This window comes from Pygocentrus nattereri, chromosome 7 (assembly GCF_015220715.1).
Source record: "Pygocentrus nattereri isolate fPygNat1 chromosome 7, fPygNat1.pri, whole genome shotgun sequence".
NCBI lineage: Eukaryota > Metazoa > Chordata > Actinopteri > Characiformes > Serrasalmidae > Pygocentrus > Pygocentrus nattereri.
Genome location: NC_051217.1, coordinates 32,270,849 through 32,295,060, shown reverse-complemented (window position 1 = coordinate 32,295,060; position 24,212 = coordinate 32,270,849). Strand labels below are relative to the sequence as shown.

General features: G+C 41.2%; 2 protein-coding genes across 2 annotated transcripts in view; one reads left to right on the top strand and one right to left on the bottom strand.

Annotated features, from left to right (window-relative positions):
• Nucleotides 1-291: 291 nt before the first annotated feature.
• tmem170a (transmembrane protein 170A) lies at nucleotides 292-3,899 on the bottom strand. Its single transcript, XM_017704186.2, has 3 exons — nucleotides 3,639-3,899; nucleotides 1,829-1,999; nucleotides 292-1,271 (listed from the first exon to the last, which is right to left on the bottom strand). Exons 1-3 carry the CDS (start codon nucleotides 3,760-3,762, stop codon nucleotides 1,141-1,143), a joined length of 426 nt encoding a protein of 141 aa, XP_017559675.1. The 5' UTR covers nucleotides 3,763-3,899; the 3' UTR covers nucleotides 292-1,140.
• Nucleotides 3,900-5,117: 1,218 nt separating this feature from the next.
• The window catches only part of cfdp1 (craniofacial development protein 1), a 39,589-nt gene continuing 20,494 nt past the window's right edge, over nucleotides 5,118-24,212 (top strand). The window contains exons 1-5 of the mRNA XM_017704204.2: nucleotides 5,118-5,314; nucleotides 7,151-7,280; nucleotides 8,274-8,493; nucleotides 9,190-9,317; nucleotides 9,996-10,130. Coding sequence (XP_017559693.1) covers nucleotides 5,245-5,314; nucleotides 7,151-7,280; nucleotides 8,274-8,493; nucleotides 9,190-9,317; nucleotides 9,996-10,130 — 683 coding nt within the window. The 5' untranslated portion in view covers nucleotides 5,118-5,244. The remainder of the gene's footprint in view (nucleotides 5,315-7,150; nucleotides 7,281-8,273; nucleotides 8,494-9,189; nucleotides 9,318-9,995; nucleotides 10,131-24,212) is intronic.

The window sequence follows — 24,212 nt, the reverse complement described above, 5'->3', positions numbered from 1 at the left end:
CTTCTCCCCAATAACTTGAGGAGGAGCTGGAATGGGCTTTAGTATGTACATACTTTAAACTACCACAAGTGCAGGCTCAAACTAGCTCTATCTGGACCCATGGCTAATCTATGGAAGTTCATTCCTGCCAAACAGAAAAGAAAAAAAATCCTGATGGGCTTTTAGTATGTTTATTTTTTCTTCTTCTGTTTCAGGAAGCCAAAAAATAAAAAATAAAAAAATCTGTATCTCAAAATGATGACTTTTCTTGAAATTTTCACATAGATTTACTGTGAATTTTGAGAAAATAATTCCTTATTTTGGCATGAAAAGCAAAAATTTTGAGATAGTAAGTCAATATTTTGAGATACTACTCTCAGAAACAGAGTGAGAAAAAATGTAGGTGATTTTTTTTCCTTCTTCTTCTACCAGGCAGTAATGGATTTCCATACTATCGTTTGCTAAACGAAGTGAATTTGGTGTACAAAAAACCATGAGAAAAATATCTGTGCAATTTAAAAGACCAGTGTCATCACTACCAGAATCATGTGAGCTCATAACAATGACACACATCTCTGCAAAATACATGGAAATCAAGATTTTAGGGGCTTCTTGAAACCAGACAGTGTTGCTCTGAACACTATATGCTGGGGTTCCACGGCCCTCAGTGCTGAAGTTCTGTTGGCCCACTGAATCTTTCTCCTGGAATGTTCTACTATATACAAAGCGCACATGTGCAAGATGTCTCCACAAACCACCAGTGTTCGAAGGCCATTTAAAAGGTAGGTGCTCATCTGTCCATTTTGCCACCCGAAACCTGACATTTTGTGTGTGAGAGCGAGAGAGAGAGACAGAGGGAGAGACAGAGGGAGAGAGAGAGGGAGAGAGAGAGGGAGAGGGGGAGAGAGAGGGGGAGAGAGAGGGGGAGGGAGAGGGAGAGGGAGAGGGAGAGGGAGAGGGAGAGGGAGAGGGAGAGGGAGAGGGAGAGGGAGAGGGGGAGAGGGACCTATCTACATATCAAAATAAAAGACCTGTGGGGACAAGTGTGAAAAATAAGGCCTCCATGTTTTTGCATATGACGTCCAGGGGAACTGAAACAAGTCGTTCACAGCTCTCTTCTTCCTTTGTGATGGCAGCCTGGTTGGTCTGGTGGCTCAAACGCTACAGGGTGGCCAACACTCTGAGGAAGGAGATGACGAGAACACAGAAAGATTGTCCTACTCCAAACACCAAGGCCTCCAAGGACATCATCCTCTTTCCTGCTGCCATATACACCCCTGCTATCGCTGCACCTGGAAGAAGCCACAAGGAACATGCATCATATGATGTAACATGAAGTACTGAGCAGTACTGATAAAATATTATAAAAATATCATATTTTGTGTGTCAATTTCGTCTGTGCTAATTTGACAGTTTTGTTCTGTAAAGCAAAAGTGAAGTGTAACCACACAGAAACCAGATTTACAGAAAAAACTTTTTTTTTCATTTTCTATATATTTTAGAGTGTTTTCTCAAAACAATCTGAAGCACTCAGTAAACGGGGTGTTCCACTGTTAACATCTTAAACCCTACTGCAGTATCATGTTGGTAGCAAGAATAATTAAGAACCCTGAATGGGGCAACTGTAAGTGTTAGGCAGATTTCTAGCCAACCAACTGCTCGCCTTCTTTGACTGAGAAGGGTTTTTACTTTTGGACCTGGATTGCCCACCTCTAGACTCTGTACAGCCCATTTGGTTTATGCCCTTCAATAGGCATTTGTGAGAAAGTCTACAGACACACATTCACTAACAGTAATGCGTACACAGTTTCTCTAAGGGAGACACTGTAGCTATGACAGAAAGACATACTAGTGAGGACTCCGCCAAACAGGGGGCCTATAATGCCCATAAGCAAGATGGCGATGGGCAAGAAGCGTGCCATCTTATGTCTGCGCAGAGTGGCAAGGGCCAGTAGAGCTGCTGGCAGGTGGAACACCAGCGAAGAGACGACAGCCCACAGGAACACGCCATACCACATCTCTGAGAAAGGACAGGAAAAAGATAACGCAATGTGAAATAAATAAATAAATAAAAAACTCTTTATAAAAGACAACAAGAACATGACATGTATGCGTCATTGTCTAACAATAAATTAAGAGCAAATTAAACTGAAATATTTGCTGGGTTAAGAAATGTTCTATTGAGCTGCTCAAGTTGCTGTGATGTTTTTCCACATTCTTCAGAGCACAGTGAGGGATTATTACTTATCCAGGGCATTATTCATACTGATTTTTCAATTACCTGTATTAAAAATATTTATACTTTATATAAATATAACAGTTTATGTTTACATGTAACTAAAAAATTTGGGACTGTAGTGCACTGATACGCCAAATGTTGGCAATCGCCAATATCTTTCATATTTTTCATGCACACATCTGCCAGCGGCGATACATAAACATTTATAAAATGTAAATATGCTGTAAATATGTGTCTACCTGGAGAAATATAACACTTTGCTATAGGCTTCAAACTTATTAAAACGAATAAATCGATATTTCAACACAGTAGCTCTGCGTTACCCCAGCATTGGTTTGAAACATCAGCTGAATCTAAACATCTGTCTAGTGCCGACAATATTTTTAAGAAAGTATCTGCTGATACTGATGATACTCCACAAAGCAAAAAAAAAAAACTGACTGAGGTTTTAAAACAAAATACTAGCAAAAGCTGTTCCGGTGTTGAAGTTACCACACAGCTGAGTCGGCACTGAGTCTGTCAAAACCCAATTCCCAAAGAGCTGCTCTACTTTCACAAATGGCCTTTGAGCAAGTACAGAAGGTTACCTCCTCATATTCAGCAGATTCAATTATAAAACAGATTTTACCCACATCCACTTTCACACCCACTAATCTAGACACTAATCCCTTCTTATGCATATTGCTGCCCCAAGAGAATTAAAAATTGTGCAAGTTTGCTATGGGAAACTGGCACAATAGGTTTGTCTTTTGTGTCTTGCAACAAATATAGTGTGAATTTCTTCTGACAAACTTGCACAATTTTTATTGCAAGACACAAAACAACAGCTGGCATGTCATTTTAGAGAAGTACTGTGAAAAACAGAGAATAGAGAATATGGCATCACAATTACTCAAATCAACGTTAACCTAGCGATGAAAACCATCAGTAGCGTCTGTCCTTGTACCTAGTTAGGTTAACTTAGCTAAGCTAGCTAACTATCCGTCTAAATAGCTCTCTAGCTAACACAGCTAGCTGTTTTTCTATTAGCACCGCCTTTGGACATGTGAGATTTACACACTTCAGAATTACACTGACAATTATTCATGGCAGTACATGATAAGACCCTATAGACGAACCTGTAAAAGTAAAGCGAAGTAGACCATCTGACAAGTAATTCAACAAATCCAGCGCTATCTACCGCTGCATCCGCTGCTCTGCTAAGCTAACTACAGCAAACCCCGCTGATCTCCGCTAGCTGGCTAAGCTAGGAGGGTTAGCCAGGCTAGCGAGCCATCGTTCCCCAGCTCGTCCGCACATCGAGCTGAAAGTTTAAAAAGCCCTTTGATATCGCCACAGCGCAAAGCTACGTGTTGGTCTTAGCGCGCAGCGAGAATAAATCAGCTTGTTTGTTGTGTGTTGCTGAGAGAGAGGAGCTCACCTGAGAAATCGCACAGCGATGTGTCGTTCCCGCAGTTGGTGGCATTTTTCTTCCTGGGGACCAAATTCAAACTCAGAATTTGCTGCACAAATCCTATGTCGGGCAGGTTAGAGTCGTCCTGCATCTCTCATGAACTGAACACGGTGACCACGGGCAAAGTAACTCGGGATTCCCAACAACACCATTAGAAAATCGGGCAGCGCTCGCTTCCAGCGCAGATGGTGAAGCAGCAGCGTCCTCACTCCGCCATAAACGCAAACTACTGAGTTCTGACGTCACATCGGCAGGTCATTTGCGTAGTCTGACAGCAACGTCAGAGCCGGTTGAAGGAGAGGCTGCTCCATTCCTCCTGCAAAGCGCCAGAGGGCGCCAGCGAGCGAGTAATAAAAGAATGGAGTGAATGGACCTCAACGGCTAAAAACACAAAGCTGAAATAGTTTCTAACCATTTCTAACCATATTGGTCAAAGAATGTTGGAGATGGAGCTGCCGGGTAGAAGGAGAAGAGGTAGACCTCAGAGAAGGTTTATGGATGTAGTGAAGGTGGACATGGAGACGGTTGGTGTGAAAGTAGAGGAGGCAGTGGATAGGGCAAGATGGAGGCAGATGATCCGCTGTGGCGACCCCTAAAGGGAGCAGCGAAAGAAGAAGAAGAAGATATAAAATATTTAGGCGTTTACAAACTTTTGTATGATTTTGCCCAATTACTCCATATTAAGCTGTTCATTTCGCACTCGCTCTGGAGCGCCCTCTAGCGTTTGACAAGTCCGGAACACATCACTGAGAGGCAGTTCTTTATAAACTCTGCGGTACGTTACCAAATAAGGGGTTCTCTTGTTTTTTTCGCACACCGTCAGTAGCTGCAAGTTTTGAATGGCACATTTAAGCCTTGTATTTTTTAAATTTTAAAACATAACTAAAATCCCTTCTGAACACTTCATGAGTTATGGTCGTGAGCTACTTTCATGAGTTACATGCAATACCTTCATGTACAATACCATAGTTGCATTCTTTTATATCCACCCATTTCATTTTACTTATTTTATTTTTTATAATTTTATTTTAAATCATGTAATAGTTTAATTTTTTAGTTTATAGTTTAATTAATTTTTGCTCTTAAAAATAATTTTAAATTGTATAGTTTTTCTTTTAATGTCTTGCATTTTATATCTTACATTAGCCTATTTTTTTTTTTTGCTTTATTCCTAGTTTTAATCTTTTTTTTTGTTTGTATGTGGACCGTTAGGATTGCTACCCAATCTCGTTGTACCCAAAGGCAACAAAGAATTTTGAATCTTGAAAGACAAATTAACGCTCGTCGCTGGATTTTATCTATTGTAATGGGCAGGCCAAGGTAACCGTGCTGTTTGTCCCTTAGGGCGTGCCATAGAAGAGGGCGACATGTTGTAGATCTGTAGAAGACCAAGATCGGCATAGAGCGGCACAGATGGCTAGTTAAGTAGTGTCCACAGTGTTTACAGATCATAGACAGTAATTCCGCGCAGGCTTTGTGTTCCTACTCATCCTTCCATGCCTTAGCTTACTAGCTCCACAACTGGTGCGTTTATTTATTGTTTTACTATCGCGGCACATCATTTTGGAAGAAAATGATGAATTATTCTGACTACGACTCGGATGATTATTCCTCTAATGAAGATGAAGACTACGTCCCCTCCGGTGAGAGGCGCCTGTTTGGGTATCGTGCTAACGTTGGCAGGCTAGCTGAGTGACCCGCACACAGGGTTGTTTTTACGCCGTTTACTGTTTTTATGTTTATCCGGCGAGTTGCATTTTGCACAGTAACATATCACGAAACAAGAGGGTTATAAAGATAAATACTAATTGTGAAAACTACTCTTTCAGCGTTAATAGGGTTTATTGAACTTTGCTAGTTACACAGTTGTCTGACTCCGTGTGTAACATTTCATATAGGTTAGTAATTTGAGCGGTTTCGCGTTTCGCGAGAAACCTTGTTTACCTGCTCAGTGAGCATTTTTGTAGTCTGTCAAAATGCTGAATTACATCAACTCTATTTACTTGATTGTTTTTGTAGCTAAATTGAAGTGCCTTGATGCTGGGAGCCTAAATTAAGGGTGGGCGATGTGGCAAAAAAGCATCGCGATACTCCACACATTTTCACAATGCATGATATAAATCAGGGTTTTTACTTTTGTGAGGTTTGAAGAAATTGAATTTAGAAAAGACCCCAAAACACCAAAAACAGTGCAATCAGAGTGATTAAGGATTTCACATACTGTATTGCACTAGGTCTAATGAAAGAGGACTGTTTATGTTCTGTTTGTGAGGAAACAAGCAGCTGGTCAGTGAAATCTTTGACAGATTTTAAAATAATAATAATAACATTAATAATAATTAAAGGCCAGTCGTGGGCTGGAGGTTAGGGAACCAGCCTTATGACCAGAAGGTCACCAGTTCGATCCCCAGAGCCGACAGCACATGACTGAGGTGTCCTTGAGCAAGACCTCGGGCGCTGCGGATTGGGCTGCCCACCGCTCCGGGCAAGTGTGCTCACTGGCCCCTAGTGTGTGTGCACTCACTATAGTGTATGTGGTGTTTCACTGCATGGATGGGCTAAATGCGGAGGTGAAATTTCCTCGTTGTGGGACTAATAAGGGTCTCTTAATCTTATGGCCCCTTTTAGCTCAAACCTCTAGCTTCTGTGAAATAATTGCTTAAGTGGAAATAAAAGTAGCTTGAGTACAATTGCAAAAGTGCCAGGTTAAAAACTACCTTGCAGGAAAAAAGGTGTTCTTTGGTTTCTGGTGGTCCAGTAGTCACTAGGTGTTTTGTGTGTTTTCCAGACAGGTTGGTCTCACAGTGTAAGTGATTCTAATGGTTTAACAGGTATTTTAAGATTGATTCCAGATGCATTTGATATTTTACTAAAGGTGTCCTACAAGAAACTAGTGGTCACTAATAGTAACTACTAAGCCAATTACCATTAGAAAGTAAACCATCAGGTTTAAATCCTAATGATTCTTATTGTCTTTTTCAGCAGGGACTGTAGATGAGTACCTTATAGAGCTGCAGTAAATAGCATAGAGGCATTGCTGGGTATCAGTATCAGCACAGAACAGCAGATCTGATATCGGAGCGAAAACCTGAATGAATCTGATCCAGTCTTATAACGAGTGAATTCTGAAGCGTCACTCACTGTGGTGTTTTATGCTGTGTGTTTCTTCATGTGGGCTAGTTTGAAGCCTGAGAGTTTCAGATGCTCATCTTAACTGATGCTTGATGTAGCAGCTCAGTTAAAAGCTCAGTAGTTTTTAAATTAGAAATATCAGATCAGCATCAGTACAGGCCAATATTGAGATTGTGAAAGGAACGGTGGTGTTGTGTCATCTCTACGTAGAAGTAATTATAACCTGAAAGTACGAAATGTTCAGAATGTTGCTTGAGTGTATATATAATTAAGAAATCTGGATGGGCACAGTGTTGTTCTCACCCTGTGTGTTACCTAACAAAACCTTTTTTCGTCTACCTGATCAGATGACAACTTGAGTGAGGATGACATTAACGAGTGTGAGAAGGAAGATGGCCTGGAAGGAGAGGAGCAAAACGAACCACGAACCGACCATGCAAAGAAGAAAAAGAAGTCAAGTAAAGGGCTGTCTGTAAGGTGGGATAATACTTTTGCTATGAAATGTGTTTGTTCAAATGTTTGTTACGGTTATGATTATTTTTACTGTTTCTGTATGATGTTGTAGTGAATATCCTGCAAAGGAGAGAGGATTTAACAGATTATTGTGAGACAGGGCAGAAGACAAGTTAAGGAACACTACCCGACAAGAGTTGTTAAGCAGTACTCATAAAACTAGTTCCATGTCTAGGTGTAATATCCAGTTTACTACCACCTTTACCCACCTCTTAGAATTATTCATAAACATTGGTGTATTCTTCAATTTGATCCAGCTTTGGGTTAAACATTTCAAATGACTCTACCATTTCGGAGATGTAAAAACATTAAAAATTGGTACCAAAAAAAAAAAGTGTCATTACACAAAAAGAATGAGAGATTTTCCACATCTTAGAACAGGTCAGCATATGCAGATTAAAAGTGTTAATTGCTACTTATGTAATATGGTTAGTGCTGTTAATTGCCTATGTGGTTTGTTGTATGTAGGGGAAACATCCATGAAGTTGTGCACTTGGATTTGTGAGCCTCATAGTGAAATGCAGTGTTGATGACAGCTGTGTGTGTGTGTGTGTATGTATATGTGTGTGTATATATATATATAATGTGTGTGTGTGTGTGTGTGTGTGTGTGTGTGTGTGTGTGTGTGTGTATAAAATTTAGTCTTTATTGTCTCTCTGTGCTCAGGCCGCTAGATGGGGCAGATGAGGAGCTGAGACTGCTCCTATAATTAGGCCACACCTGCATTCAACTTCAGAACTTTTTTGTTAATGGTGTCCTTTTGTGTTGGATTTGGCATCTGATGAAGGTCTTGTGTATAGGCCAGAACTTTGTGTTTTTAACCAAATACAGTTACTCTTTTGCTGAGGATAGAGTGAGTGTTGCACTGTTTCACCTGAGAAGTGTTTTTTATTAGCGCCTCAAGTATAGTTGTTAAAAGCACCCATTTCTTTATCTTGTTTCCAATGTTCTGTAAAGGAAAAGGAAAAAAGGAGGGCTCAAGCTGGAAGAAGGTAATGAGGATGGCAGCCACAAACAAAAAGAAGAAGAAGAAGAAGAAGGAGAAAAGTTGAAAGAGGATGAGTCAAAGTCCGTAGAGACTGAAGAGAAGCAGAAAAAGAAAGCAGACGACCTTTGGGCTAGTTTTTTAAAGGACGTTGGTCCCAGACCCAAAGCTCAGAGCCCTGCCTCTGAACAGGTATGTACTCTTACAAATAACTGTCAAAAACTGAACAGACTACTGTCCTTGTAAAAAAAAAAAAAAAAAAGTTATGAAAAAGAGAGTTAAATAAGTTGAAAAGTTTGCACGGCATTCTTGTAGTAAATAGAATATTTAAGTTCAAAGATTAAGCACAGATGTCTTTCCTAGCATTCTAGCCATGAGCCTACTAAATAGTGCTAGCAGTTAGATAACCCACCCACTTATGTCACTGATGCTAGTGATAAGTACCATAACGACCTAATCAACCATCTCCAGTGTAAATAAAAGCAAACGAAAAAGCCTGAATAATCCATTAAAACCATTTTGTGTATGCATGTGGCTACTCTTAAAAGAAGCATTGCACTTAATTTAGTCTTAAGTCTTAAAGATGCTGTTCACCACCAACCAGGTGTAGTGTATAAATGTACAAAAGCACATGGTTATAATTCATAAATGTACGCAAATGCATGTTTTTACTCTTCAGCAACCTTTGGAATGCAGCAGTTGCAATAATAAGCAAGAATTTGCATTCATGTTGAGGTGATGATGCTGTTTCTTACATATTAAAAATTAGCTGGCCTCTTTCTACATTTTATAGATTTAAGACTGCATTGTTGTTGATATTTCCATGTTTATTTAGTTTGAGCTGTTCAGGACTCTGTTTCTGAGCATTTTCTTCCGTGTTTCCTGTAGTGTATGGCCGAAAGCTCTGATGAACCCAGTAAAACCACTACAGAATCTGTGCAGCAAGAACTGAAACCTAAAGAGCCCTCTCGAATCACGATAACAAAAGTCTTCGACTTTGCTGGAGAAGAAGTCCGGTAAGTCCCACAGGAGGGCAGTGCTGCTGCATTGCTTATTTCACTCGGTAGGTGGCAGTATAGTATTTCTATTGCTTTAAAACAGACGACATCTAAGACCCCGCTGAACATATTATGAAGAAAAAAGATGCTTTTGTTAGTCTGTGAGTGGTTTTGTGCTGTTGATATTTATATGATGTGTGTTTTATACTTTTTCTCATTTAGAATCTAATTTTCTTGTAATGGAATTGTTTCATTTATAATAAACTTATTTTCCTGATTAGGTAAACACATAATGTGTTTATGCATTGGTGAGAAAAAGGCGCTTGTGAGAGCAGGATGTTTAGAATAGGCTGTTTTGGTACGACAGGCTTATCATGAAAGAGGAGTCTGATCAAAATTAATGCATTAATATGCATTAGATTACATTTTTATAAAATAATGAAACAAATTTTCACTGAATAAAACCAAAATAAGACACTCGGATCTTCATTGGATTTGCCACTGACAAGGGAATGTGTCCCTTTTCCTGTGGGCGTATTGAGAGCTTAGGTGGTAAAAGTAGCCTTTGCTGATAGGGGGCAGTTCTGAGTGCTAACATCAGCCATGTATTCTCATAAAAATGATGATTGCGTTGACCACTACTTTAGAAAATATTTTTCAGCTGGTTGTTTGTCATTGTGCGCCCTGTCACTACAGGGTCACTAAAGAGGTTGACGCGAATTCACGAGAAGCCAAAAGTTTCCTGAAAAAGGAAGAGAAGGAGGAGGAGGAGGAGATACAGGAGCAGCAGTCCTTCTCTAAAACCCCTTCATCACTCACTCCTGGACCCAGGTACCACCACAGCACATTCATCCTTACACATCTACCTTACTGTGTTCAGCTTTCCAGTCCTTTCCATGTGAACTCTGTGTTTGTGATTTAAAATTTTTTTTTAATTGCAGAAAGCATAATGTGTCTTTAAAAAATTTTTCTACCTCAGCAGTCATGTCACCAAATGTTTCAGCTGCGGTTTAACCAATATAAACACTTTCCAGCTCAGAGACTGATCCCAAGATTTAATGAACTTGCAGCAAAGAAAATCTGCTAGTTAAAGTAGAAAGGTTTGAAAGACCTACTTCCTGGGGAGAATATTGAATTTAATATTCATGTAATATTATAAGGTCTACTACAAGTGTCTATATTTTGCTTTTGAAGTTTGAATAAATGATGGCCAGTTATAGTGTTACTTAAAAATTAAATAAAAATATAGTCGTTCTCTGGCACTTCTGCTTTAAAGCATACATTTCAGTATTTCATCTAGAGTTTTTTTTAAGCTGTGTGCCTTGTTTGTTGATGGGGACAGGCATGACAACATGAAATACAGCCCATGTGCTGATTTAATCATGGGTCCTGACTCCACCATACGGCATGAATGTTGTATTTTGTAGCACTTCTAGCTAGAAACTGCTAGTATGGTAATCAGTGAAAAATAGGCTTAAGGTGTTTGGGAGGGTGTGTCCATGGCTTGCTACATGCAGAAGGTATAAAAAGCATCACTGACCTGGGCACAGAAAACAATGCTTGAATATAAACAGTAGCAGCATGCAAAAATAAAAAACCCTCTATGCACAATAATCAGCACCTTGCTGTTGCAGTGTGTCTTACTGGTTGCACAGGAAAAGAAGATGAATAGTTGGCTTTTGTGGCAGGGGTGATTTGAGATAGTCAGACAGTCCATTAAATACTGGGGTGCTGTGTTGTGAGGCTCTCCCAAGTTTGTAGGGACTATAAGATATTGTGAGATGTAACTGTACATTGCATCACATCGGACTGAGTTGTATTGTAGCATATCATATTGTATTGTGTCATGACTAGCATGTCCGGTTATGGCTAGTGTGTTAGTTTGGGGCTAACATATTAGGTTGTGCTAGATCAAGATGGTTAATATTATCACTGCTTCTAATAACTTGGAAATAGCAGCTGTGTGTGTGTGTGTGTGTGTGTGTGTGTGTGCGTGTGTGCGTGCATGCATGTGTAGGGCACAGAGGTAATCCACACAGCCCGCTGTCTGCATTGATTTCTGAAAGCTATTACAACAGGCCTTTGATCCGCTCATTCCAATGTCTGCACAAAGCACAGAAGCACGAGGATGAAAGCACACCTCATACAAGAACTCATGTGTGTGTGTCTGTGTGTGTGTGAGAGACAGAGAGAAATTAGTTTTTCGTTTGTTTTCATGCTTTATGTTTGTGATTTTCCAGATTGTCCTTGCTGTCTTGCTCTGCTGGTGTGTGTGTATGCGTGTGTGTATCTTTGACGTTGTCTGTCCTCTCTTTCCCGCTCTTTCCTTGTGGTTGCTATGGTGAGTAGTTGCGGATGGATGAGCGTGTGTTTCCTCTGAGACAGCAGCGGTAGCTGTACAGGAAGTGCTCTTTCCCCTACAGGAAGTGCAGTGATGTCCCGGGGCGTTTCCCAGCGCAGCAGGAAAGCTGTCTGTACCCCTCCCTCCTGTCTCTCTCCATCACACACACACCCCTCCCTCCTCATCCCCTATCACCCACATTACTTTCATTTTCACAGTTCAGACTCTACAATAACCGTCTCTCTCTCTCTCTCTCTCTCTCTCTCTCTCTCTCTCTCTCTCTCTCTCTCTCTCTCTCTTTTTCTTATTGTCTGTTTCTTTTCTTTTTCTCTCCTGCTTTCTCTGACTCTCTTGTGCATATTCTATGTCTCAATCTTTATCGCTGTCTATATCTCACTCTGTCTTTCTATCTGTGTCTCTCTGTCTGTTTCTGTTGGTCTGTTCTGCTCTGTGTTTGTGTCTCTCTCTCTCTCTCTCTCTCTCTCTCTCTCTCTCTCTCTCTCTCTCTCTCACACACACACACACACACACACACACACACACACACACACACACACAGTTTCAATGTCTTTCATTCTTTCTCTCTCCCCAGCCTGACTCAGCGTCTGCTTTTTTACTTAGCTCAGTCTTACTGCACCTTAACGCAAAACTGCTGACCACCATTAATCCTTACTTTTTTTCCTCCCTCCCTCTCTCTCCATATTTTAGAGAAGTCTTGAGTTGGAAATCAACATATTTTCCATCTGATGCGTGCCTCGTTTCTAAATGAAGCGCTGTATCAGGAAAGGTCTCCTGAGTTATCTCCTCATTTTCACTTGTGATGTCAGAAGAAATCAGTTTTAGAGCTGGTCACTGCGCTTTGATCAAATATGACATGAAAGCTGGAGTTATAATGGTACAGTGAATCGTGCTTAATGTGGTCAGGAACACGATCTGACAAGGTAAAAAGGATTGATTTTGATGTCAAGTTGACTTTAATAATAGAGAATTCTGAGAGTTTGAATTTGTGATGGCTGCACTAACCTTAGACACACACCTACTTGGACGGGTTATGTTGTTCTGAGTTGTGTGTGGTACAGAGACGGATGTGGCTGCATCTGTGACAGATTTAATAGAATTCAGTGTCTGTGTGTCTTCCTGTTTCTTCCTCCTGAAGCTGTATTCTGCCATGCTTCTGTGACCTTGGGGATGTATAGGTGTGTGTGTGTGTTGTGTAATAAGGCTGCAGAGGCTAAGTGTTATCGATTAGAACACCAGTCAGATTTACTGCTGCTCCTTCAGAACTCCACTGATTGGTTGATTGATTGCTGGCTGATCTCTGAGGCTTTACAAGCTTGACCAGTGTTCTCTCTCTCGCTCTCTCTCTGAGACAGTAGAGGATATTTCATAAGTCTAACCAGCTAACTGCACCACCTGTCTGTACAGCAAAGGAAACAATATTTGGTTTTCTCTGTTCCATTTCCACATGCACTAACACACACCGTGTACAAGTGTGGCTTTGACTCTGCTGCAGCTAGGTCTCAAGGCCTGACAGATTATTAATGGTAATCTTTAGTTTTTATTTTTTCCTGGTGAATAAAAACAAAACACTAATATCTTCTGTAAAACTATAATGGTGTTACTTATTTCTTCCTGAAAAAAGTAATCTCTCTGTTCATAACTTCACTTCTGTGTTACTCTCTAAAACCCACACAAATCTGTACCAACTAAACAGTAGAATAAAAAAATAAAAGCAATCCTTTTCAGCAGTTCATTTAGAAAGAAACATAGAGTCCTAGGAAACGCCATTAAAAGGCCTGTCTCTGGACTACCTCAACATTTAAAGTTATGAACAGCTAAAATCTATAAAGTTTGTTTTTAGGTGAGGTTGAGCCACTTTCCTCTTCAGCATGGATCCCCCCACACCCCACCCCATGCTCGTTCTGAACTGTTCATTCACAAGAACGTGCACAAATGACATTGACAGAATTGTTGTAAACTGTTGTGATTACTTTAATTGTCATGCATTACGCTGTTTTGTTACTGAATGTTTTAACATTACTGTTTGTTACTTTGTACCGCATTAACCCGACACTGAAAGAAGACACAGTGTTCTGCTGCTGCATGCTCATGACTAGTTAAGTCATTTCTTTAATTTTTTTGGGCTCTTTTTTATCGCCTATGTGTGAGTAACAGAATACAGTACAGTGCTGGGAAATGTCTGTATATGTGTGTCTGTTCACTAAAGCTAATGATTTCCATATGTACTCCAGTCACAGCCCTGCTTTTCTAATTATAGAGGTCCATCTACTGGGCCCTAAAAATATCCATCTCCCTTTATTATTACAGAGACACACACACACTCACACTGCTGCTTTCACAGACTGAAGTGTGTATTTCCCCAAGGACGAGCATAGTTATATTTTTAGTGTGTGTGTGAGCTGTACACTTAGCAAGCGAGTGGGTGAGTGTCCTCTTGATGATGACTGCAAACGCAGTGTTCTCAGAGAGGACTTGGTTGACTCCCTTTTGTGTGTAGGTGTGTTTGTGTGAGTGGTTGTGTGAATAGTAGATATTGACAGCTGTTAAAATGCAGTGCGTTCTCGTGACATCAGTTTGTTTGACTCAGTAAAGCTGTTAGCAGGTCAATAATGCTGAACCTGGTTTGTGTGTGTGAAAGAGAGATGGTTAGAAAACAGTGTTTATCAGGTGTAGAGTGATTATTTCCTGTCTCTCAGGGCTGTATGGTGGTATTTTTAGGTGGTAACACTGTTGCTGGTAGGTAAAAGTTCAGCAGGGCAAAGAAAGCGTACAATAAGGCTGGTGCCGGTTTTGCCTGACTGAGTTTTGGTGTGAGCAGTAGACCTGCACAATATATCGTTTTCCAGTTTCTATTATGATATTGGTTGGGCCACAATTATTGCATTCATGAAACAACAGAAGTTCTAACACCTGATTTACTAACATGTTTAGAGGGCAGCAGCAAGTAATGCTTGTTTATTTGAACTTGAATTGAGTCTGTTGTCATTTGGGAGGTATAAGGAAGCAAGATGGCTAATAAGCCAGAATGGCCACTTTAGGTTTTTACTTTGAAGTCAACCTGAGATCAAAATGGCCTTGTGAGTTCATGTCCATGGTCACATTATACTGCCATCTGATGTTTGGTTGCATCAATGTGTTCCAGTGGACCTGAAGAACTATACTTAGCAATAATATCTTTGCAATAATATCCTCCCTCTCACCCATGACCAATCATTAAGCGATAACACCCGTTATCATCTCTGCTTCCTGCTGCACATACTTGTATGTCAGCAGACATTCTCCTTTCTTCTCATCACTTCCGCCTGTCACTTTCCCTTCTACGTATCGACAGCAATGATTGAGAGAACTTGTTCTCCTATATGCATCGACAGTGATCATTTAGACAACTCATTCTCCCTTTTCTTAGTGAAGAGTGAACATTTTGGCTTGTTGAAATGTTAATTACCACTCAGAAATCTTTTCTTTATTCAAGTTTTGCTTAAATTAGAGCATGTTATGGATTTCAGTTGGGATAGATCAGGTGTTATTTTGAGATTTTTAAAGATCAACATCTTACTAGGTTAAGCAGAAAGTTAAATCGCTTCACCTCACGATGGACGGAACTCGTTCCCTTATACGCAGTGACGGCGACGATGGACGGAATTCGTTCCCTTATACGCAGCGACGGCGACGATGGTGGGAACTCGTTCCCTTATACGCAGCGACGGCGACGATGGTGGGAACTCGTTCCCTTATACGCAGCGAAGGCGACGATGGTGGGAACTCGTTCCCTTATATGCAGCGACGATGGTGGGAACTCGTTCCCTTACACACAGCGACGGCGACGATGGACGGAACTCCTTCCCTTACACGCAGTGACGGCGACGATGGACAGAACTCGTTCCTTTACACGCAGCGACGGCGACGATGGACGGAACTCCTTCCCTTACACGCAGCGACGGCGACGATGGACGGAACTCGTTCCCTTACACGCAGCGACGGCGACGATGGTGGGAACTCGTTCCCTTACACGCAGCGATGGCGACGATGGTGGGAACTCGTTCCCTTACACGCAGCGACGGCGACGATGGTGGGAACTCGTTCCCTTACACGCAGCGACGGCGACGATGGTGGGAACTCGTTCCCTTACACGCAGCGACGGCGACGATGGTGGGAACTCGTTCCCTTATACGCAGCGACGGCGACGATGGAGGGAACTCGTTCCCTTACACGCAGCGACGGCGACGATGGAGGGAACTCGTTCCCTTATACGCAGCGACGGAGACGATGGTGGGAACTCGTTCCCTTATACGCAGCGACGGCGACGATGGTGGGAACTCGTTCCCTTATACGCAGCGACGGAGACGATGGTGGGAACTCGTTCCCTTATACGCAGCGACGGCGACGATGGAGGGAACTCGTTCCCTTATACGCAGCGACGGCGACGATGGTGGGAACTCGTTCCCTTATACGCAGCGACGGCGACGATGGAGGGAACTCGTTCCCTTATACGCAGCGACGGCGACGATGGAGGGAACTCGTTCCCTTATACATCTGATTACTAGTTAAGCAGAATGTTAAATGGCTTCACCTGTTTCAAAATGTATAGCTAGCTAAATTAAGCTAGGTACACCACTAGCTATTGTACCATGGCTGAAGTTACTCTAAGGGATTTGATAATATTGCTAACTAGCTGTCTTAACTTAGAGCTATAGCATGGCTATGGTACATCAACGTTACCTCCATGTTTTGTTTTTCTCTCTTGCAAATTTTTTATTTAATCTCAGACTTGACCACCATATCATTGAAAACCACTAACGTTGGCATCTTTGCTAGTAGCAAAGTAAAACAGTAAATAATACCCACTTCTTGCACATGGCTTCTGATGTGACAGATCGTACACAAGTGATATTTATCTCTACCAGGAGTGATTTTTTTTTTTTTTTTTTTTTTTTTTTTTTTAAATATATATATTTTTTTTATAAACAGCAAATGTGAGCAAAACTGTAGCACTGTACGGCTCCTGAAGATCAGTAAGTCTCTTCATTCTCACTGATGAAAACTGCCCTGTATATTTGTGGATTGGAATAGGGGTTTGGTATCATGTTTTTACCATGAGCCCTTCACAGCCCACATCAGCTGTGCTAGTTACACTGCTGACAAAATCAGGACGCCTCTCACTCCCCAGACATCTCCGAGTGTACCATGACCTAAAAAGAGTATGTCTGTGTGTTAATTTCTGCCAAAGCACATGCAAATCCTCTTCTTTGGCTTCATGTTAAACATGTAAAAAGGCTAGGTTCTCAAGACCACCACATTCTGCCGCTGCTTGATTCAGCTCGTCATATGGTGTAACTTTATGTCAACTGTATTTAGCACATTCTCTGTCTAGAGTTTAGCCTCTAGGGTGCACATGAGCTTCATAATTCTGTGTAAATCTAGTGTGTATTTTGGAATATTTGGAGTATAACACATATTTTGGGGGGATTGTTGGGGATCTGCCAATCAGATGCCCAACATTTTTAACTTCAAAATCAAATGTTTATGCTTTTTACTTTCAAGCTTCCAAGACATTTCTCCCATCTGTTTTCTGAATCTCCTTTGGCACCAACCTAAGAAACATTTTTTGCAAATATGCTAAAGTATAATTCTGACATGGCATTCAAAATGCCAACCAGAGTAGAGTGTGTGTGTGTTTTTTTTTTTTTTTTTTTTGCAACACTTGATGCAGAGGTTTCTGAAAACTTCTTTGACTTTTTTCAGAAGGCAGCCCCATTTCTTCCTCCAGGCCTTCCAGCGTTCAATTAAACCCTATTGTGAGTGACTGTGGGGTTGTAATTGGCGTCTGTTGGATCTCCACTTCAGCAGTGGCATTCAGCACTGGCTGCTTGGCCTGTGTCAGGAAGATCATTTTCCCCTCTATTCTCATACAGTGATGGTTGAACAGTTTGAAAGGCTTTGGGGGGCTACACCCCACTAAGAGACTGTGGGAACAGATGGACTGGTTGTGCCCTCATCATTGGGGCCCCACAAGCTTTGCCCTGCTCGTTTTCATTTCTCTTCACTCCATTGATCTCCCTCGAGATGCCAGGCGAACATTCTCACAGGAAGGAGGCTGATGTTGTTAGACCCAAAATGGCTGGCAGTGATTATAGTTCCTCAGGGTTATCAGTTCCGCAGAGTCCCAATTACCTGCCCTGGCCACATCAGTCTTGCGATGGTTTACGGGTTATTTTGGACGAGCTGGAAAACGTGCTTATATATTATAGAGGTAATGATGGAATAAAAATAACTGCTCTAAATATTTAGCAAAATATTTTACTAGCAATCAAATTGATGACAAGAAATCACACACCATTATTACTTTTGTGACATTCATAAAGTCAACATACTGTCATTCATATGTGTCGAATAAATCAATAGGTAAAAACAAAATGACAAGATTGTTGCATTTGCAGATGCCTCAGTAACAGGTGAACATGTTGAGCTTATGAAGTGTGCTTGTCATTCTGAATCATCAAGGAAGTCCAGGTTAAAATGTTGGCACCCAGTTGTTTCCCTTACTTAGGAACTGGGGGCCAGCCGCTGCATCTTCTCAAACTGCCACTTATGCAACTTGGGCAGCTGAACACACTTGGAGGAGAACTCTAATTGCCAGTTCTGTTGCATCAGCTAACAAGCACCCATGTTGGCAGGCCGCTTGCTGAGCGATTGTGCCCTCTTAAGCCCTGTTCAGACAGATTAGTTCAACATGAGGAGGTGGGTTAGTGTAATTTTTGCCACTGTTTCTCAGTGATTTTAGTCCCATCTGAATCAGTGTTTTATATGGACTGCGTGCTCTGGCACCTTTAACTACTATAAAATGAGGCATAGAAATAACCCCAAGTTATATTAATCCCATGCAGGTTAATGTAGCAGGATAAAAGCCATCATAGAATGTAGAAGAGGAGTTTCTATGGAAGATAAGTATGTAGGTAATAATGAAGCTGTAAAAACTGCAGATTTTATGCAGTGATGTTGACAATTGGCTGTGAATTCTCTATACTAATATTAATGACACATTCACTAGATGACATTAAGGCAGATGGTTAGGGTAAACGGAACTCATCAGAAAAGTACTTACTATATAAGAGAGACAGATTTGGTGAGGAGGGTTGTGGTAGGAGGTGCCATCAGTGGAACTGGGTTGTGTGGTGACGGGTTGGAACTGGAACATGTGTAAGGTGAAGAGGCTGTGACAGAAGTGTGTTCAGAGGCAATACGCACAGGAGGGAAGTGACAGTGACACACACACTCTGCCAAGTTCGGTTCTGAATTGTGATAAATGCTGATGGGAGAGAGAAAGAAGAATCAGTAGATGTGTGAGAGTGACAGAATAGATATGGTTTAAAGGCGGAGGGAGGTGGATGGATGCATGCAAGTGCTTCACTGGTCAGAAACGTCTTGGTTTTGAGTGTCGCACTCTTCTTTCCCCACTGCGCTAAGGGTATAATAATTTTAATATATATTTTTTTTGTTCAATAGCTGAATTTGCCAATAAACTCTTTGTGTAGTGATCTTTGGGTTTATTTTCTCAGAGGACTGTTTTTTTGGAGATTATCTCTTATGTATCTGAGCCAAAGCAAACTATACAGTACGAGCTCTGTACAAGTTTTGACATAGAATATCAAAAATCCAAACAAATCTGCATCATATCAAATCTGAAAATGTGTGTATTGTTATACCTCTGCTACACTTTTTAACTCCAAATGTGATGTAGCTTTCACTGTTGAGATGCATGGACCCTTACAGCGGGCACTCAGGATGCATTTGGATTGTGCCATACAAGTTAACCCTTAGAAACCACAGTTCAGTGCCGGGGCATGGCATTGAAAGTTCATTGTCAGATATGCAAATATTAACTTTGTCTACACCATGTTTGTGTTTGTTTGAAGAGGGCATATTTTCTTATAAATTTCATGCAAAGTAGTTGTTTTGCATACAGGCTTTTGTGCAAAGAAAATAGTCAGAAGTGCAGTTGTAATCCTGTGTACACAGAAAGGACCGTACAAAAGTCAGAGACCACACTTAGTTTGTTTAACGGTCACCATCAGATCATCTTTAAGGGAAAAATGAAGCTCCACTCTTCTTTCAGATCTGAAAAAATGCACAGGTGTTTCTGCCCATCCTTCCACTGTGAGAAGACATCTCGGCACTATTAATCTGAAAGGATGTGTATCTGTCAAGAAGCTGTTACTGGAAAAAAAGAAAATGGGCAAAATCCAAACAAAAAAGAAACTGCTAGTGTTCTCTGCCAGTTTTCTGCTTTTTCCTGTCACTGAAAAAAGAATAACTTGATCTAATGATCATTTTGACTGGAAATAAAATAAATGAAGGGTGCTCTCTGACTTTTGCACAGTACTGAGCAACTTTTATGGGTAAACGTACACCTTTTGTACATGAAATGGGAATCAGGAAATCCTGTTGCATTCTTAATGGGAACAATGTCAGTGCATCCTGTGTGTGTGTGTGTGTGTCTGAGAAGGAAACTTAAAATGAGTTTAGCTAAATCACTGCAGATATCGCTGCAGTCTCTTGTCTCCCCAGAGCACTATGATTTTGAAGCCTTGAATGTGCATTTCCTGCATTCCAGTCTGTGTCTGCTGTATTAAAAAACGCGCACACACACACACAACCCTGAGAAAGGACTTTAAGCCAGGCATTTCTTCTTTTTCTCTGTGGCCTGTTTTTTGCAGTTGCTTGGCTGACTGTCAGTGGAAAATGTGTGGTTTACCCATCTGCAGGTTTCCGGGAGTGCGGACTGTGTGTGACTTATAGCTGTAGGGTAGTGGGTGTGTGGTCGGTCACGACCCCTCCCTGGCTGGAGGCTTGGGCATTTTGCAGGGGTTGAGGGGCATTTTGCAGGAGTTGAGGGGCTTTTGTTTTGGAAACCTTGAGGGGGAAGGAGTGAAGGAGAAATAACAGGGTTTTCCCTTTACTTGCCACAGTTGCCTTTGCTCTTCTCTTTGTTTGATCTCAGCCGTTTCCCACAGCTTCTCACTCACTCACTCGACCCCCACCCCCCAACCCCCCTTGTGGCTCCGTCCTGTCATCTCCCAGCTTTTCCCTCTTTAAATTGTCCAACCTTGGATACATGTGGCTTTTCTTCAGTGTGTCTGCCTATAAGCCCTTAGACTTCAGACTTATTATATCAGGAACCACTGTAAATTGTTACATACTATGTAAGATGTGTAGTTGTGAGATTGGAAATTGAAGTGTGGGCCCTCGTATACATCAATTATTATATAAACTTCTGTTAATTGGTTGATGTTTAATCTTATAGTTGTGGTAACCATCTTCAAATCATCTCTGCAGTGGTGGGAGGTAATTTCTTGAATTCTAGGTGATAGAAATGACTCATCAGCTAAAGAGGACAAAAAGCTGAAAGCAACATGGCTAAAGTAAGCTGGCTGTCTGGATATCTTGCCTCAGTTTGGCCTTTTTCTCAAGCTGAAGGCATAAAATATTGGCCCTACATTAAGATGGAGTCAGCGGCTGAGGTGAGAGTTAGTGGAAGACTAGCTTGGTTGTATTTTTTTAACCTATAATTTAGTGGCTAGACTAGCAGTGGGGATTGGTTGACACCACAGGGATTCCCAGTGGTTGCATGATGTATTTGCATCGTGCTTGCGGGGTACTGTTGTAAGAGAACATTGATGAACAAAAACATGAAAAAGAAAAAAATTAATGAATTTTCAACCTAATGAGGCTGAGAGACTTGAGTTACAGAATACTTCATAACATGACAAGCATATTAATTGCTAGTTTTAGGCCATAATTCCCTTATAATGTTTACAGTTTGGACTTGCGAATAGAATATTAAGACTAGAAAACTAAGATACCTTTTTAAAAACTATCAATTTTGTGGTCTCATTAAACTGATACAAATGTGTCAGAGTATGTGACCTGTGTCACAGACGAAACACTGGGCAGGTTTGTGGTGGTTGAATGTCCAGGTGGCTGGGCACAGTGAGCAGGTGGCTCGAGTGTAAAAAAAAAAAAAAAAAAAGGGAGGGGGGGCTTTGAACTCTCAGCCTTAGTGCAGTAACTATAGGTGTGTGTACGTGCATGTGGGTGTTCATTAGCCATCACCGAGCAGGTGTGCTGTTCTTTGTCTATTGGCAGTAAATCTCCCCCTCAGCCTGTAAGAGGCTGGATGAGGGTGGAGATGCTCCAAGCTACGCAATCCTGACTGGACTCGACTTTGAAGATCAGAGAAGGAGAAAGAGAAGGGGAATATGGGACGGAGAAGAAAGAGAAGAGATGACTCAGGGAGGATATTGAGAAGCAGATAAACAAGCATGCACACACACAGAGTAATGTCTGAGCCCAGTTGGCAGCACTTCACTCAAATGTGACCTTCGTTCTCTGATCGCTTTGAACGGGCGCACTGACAGGACGAAGGCTTTCGGCCAGAAAAAAAATTAACTGCATTTTTAGACTTTGTCTGTGTTTGTTGACCTTGTCCATGACGGAGGTCATGCTATCTGATCATGTAGTTAGCAAGATGCCTCACTGGCTTTTGTTACAGCAGCTGCTGTACTTTTCACTTCATTTCACAAACTTCCATGAGCTCAAACTGTTCATATTCAGTTGTAAGGTGTTTACTTTTTGACTTCAACTGTAAACTCTGGCTGTGAACAACCAGTAGTGTAATCTTTGGCCATGTTTGACACTGTTCTTGTTTTTCTATTAGAAAACATTTTCAGTTAATATCCACTTGCTTTATCAGGGAGGAAATTATGAATGTGCGTAGCGACTAATTTTGAAATTCTTTTATCTGGAAGAGTTAATGATTGAATGTCTCAGGAAATGCGACCAAGGGAAGAAAAAAAAATCGGCCAAAACTAATGTATAGCCAGAGGTGTAGTCTTTTAGGTATAAGCTCTGGTGTTAACAAGCACAAAAATTTAGCAGCAAACTGAAAAAATATAAGTATGTTATTCAGAAAGCTGAGAGAAATCACTAGTTTTCATGTTGGATTAGTGACAGGCTGCCTCTTCAGATATGAGCTAAAACTACAGGTAACTGGAACAATACTGGATGCTGATAATGACTTGTCACCTTAAGTGAGGTCTTTTCTCTTCAGTGGATCGTATGTCACAATGTTAGTTCGTCGCAGGAATATTTGCACTGTTTCTGGACTTGGCTATAAAGTCGCTCTTTCTGTAGAGTCGCTCTGCATGTGCCTCAATAGTGTCCTGAACAACGCAACCTTGGCAATGCACTCATGTGCAGACAATTGTTTGATTGGCACAGTGTAGTGTACATACTTACAAATTCAAGCGAAATCTTATGAACCCATTTACATTTTGTCACTTGTGTATCCTCTTAAATATCAGGATTAAATCTAGATGAGGCCAAGCCACATAAAAATGCTGGTGTAAATACAAAAATCTAATCGCTCAAACCACTTCAGATGTTACAGTAGTGGAGTGCTATAACATGCAATGCTGCGTCTGTTAGTACACATAATGGAATTGGCAATTAGTGTTCTCCACCGAGCGCTTTTAGTTGTCCAGTGACATTGTGTTAGCAGCACATGTGGCGTCATAAGATGTTGTGGGTGGCTTCCCATGACTCAGAGGACACTTGCTAGCCTTTACCCTCCTGGACATGACTAAACTGGGTATAAAATTGTTAAAAAAGAAAACAAATATGGGCAAAACCATAACATTTCACAAAATTGTAAAAACATTAAAAGAGCATTTCATTGAAATGTTAGTCTGTATATCTTCTGCGTCTTCCAAGTTCTCAAGTAGTGGTTTAAGTATTCAAATACTCGAACCTCGAATAGTTAAGAGTACTTTACTCATGCACATCTGAAGAGCAAATAGTGTCTGAAACCATATAAGTAAATCTATTTGAGCTTGTTTGATGACATGATATGGTTTGAGGCAAGTGTGTGATTTCGACATGCACTTTTGCACAATGCTAATTGGTGCTAATTGGCTTTCTTAACCGTTTAGCTGCATTAGCCTCGTAGTTCTAGTGCAAAACTAAAGAAGCAAACTTTGGGCATGTCATTTCTTGTCTGACTACATTTGGAGTAAGGGGGATTGTGTAAACTACAATTTTCACTAAACTATTACTTTAAACTTTGTGTACATGTTTGCATCTTTAACCTCGCAGACTCTCTCTTAGCTGCTCTTGCAGTGCAGTTTCTCGCCTGTTAGTATGAATGTAGGTCACTGAGCTTGTCTAGTCCTAGGCTGGACTTATAGAGGGCATCTCTAACCCCATCCGTCAGTGCCCTCGCCGGCAGCAGCCAAGCAGCACTAACGCTGCATTTAGGTCAGAGCTGGCACCTCAGGCAGTGGAGCGGGCTTTGAAATCCACAGCAGCCGTTTTGTTCAGGGATGCTAAGGCCACGCGAATGGATCCGCCTGCATCCATCCCTACTTGCACTTGAGCCTTCCGGCTGCTCTGTAAGAGTTGAAGTAAAAGGTGGGCTAGTGAGTCAGTGGTGTTGGTCTTTATGGTGGAATGTAAAAAAATAAATAAATAAACTCCCTCCCAACTGACCAAAAGCT

Excerpts from the sequence above, each read along its gene's own strand:
- tmem170a (XM_017704186.2), bottom strand. The coding sequence starts at position 3,762 with ATGCAGGACGACTCTAACCTGCCCGACATAGGATTTGTGCAGCAAATT. Across the intron at positions 2,000-3,638 it reads ATCGCTGTGCGATTTCTCAG|AGATGTGGTATGGCGTGTTC; the intron begins GTGAGCTCCTCT and ends GTCCTTTCTCAG. Across the intron at positions 1,272-1,828 it reads GTTTGGCGGAGTCCTCACTA|GTGCAGCGATAGCAGGGGTG; the intron begins GTATGTCTTTCT and ends GGCTTCTTCCAG.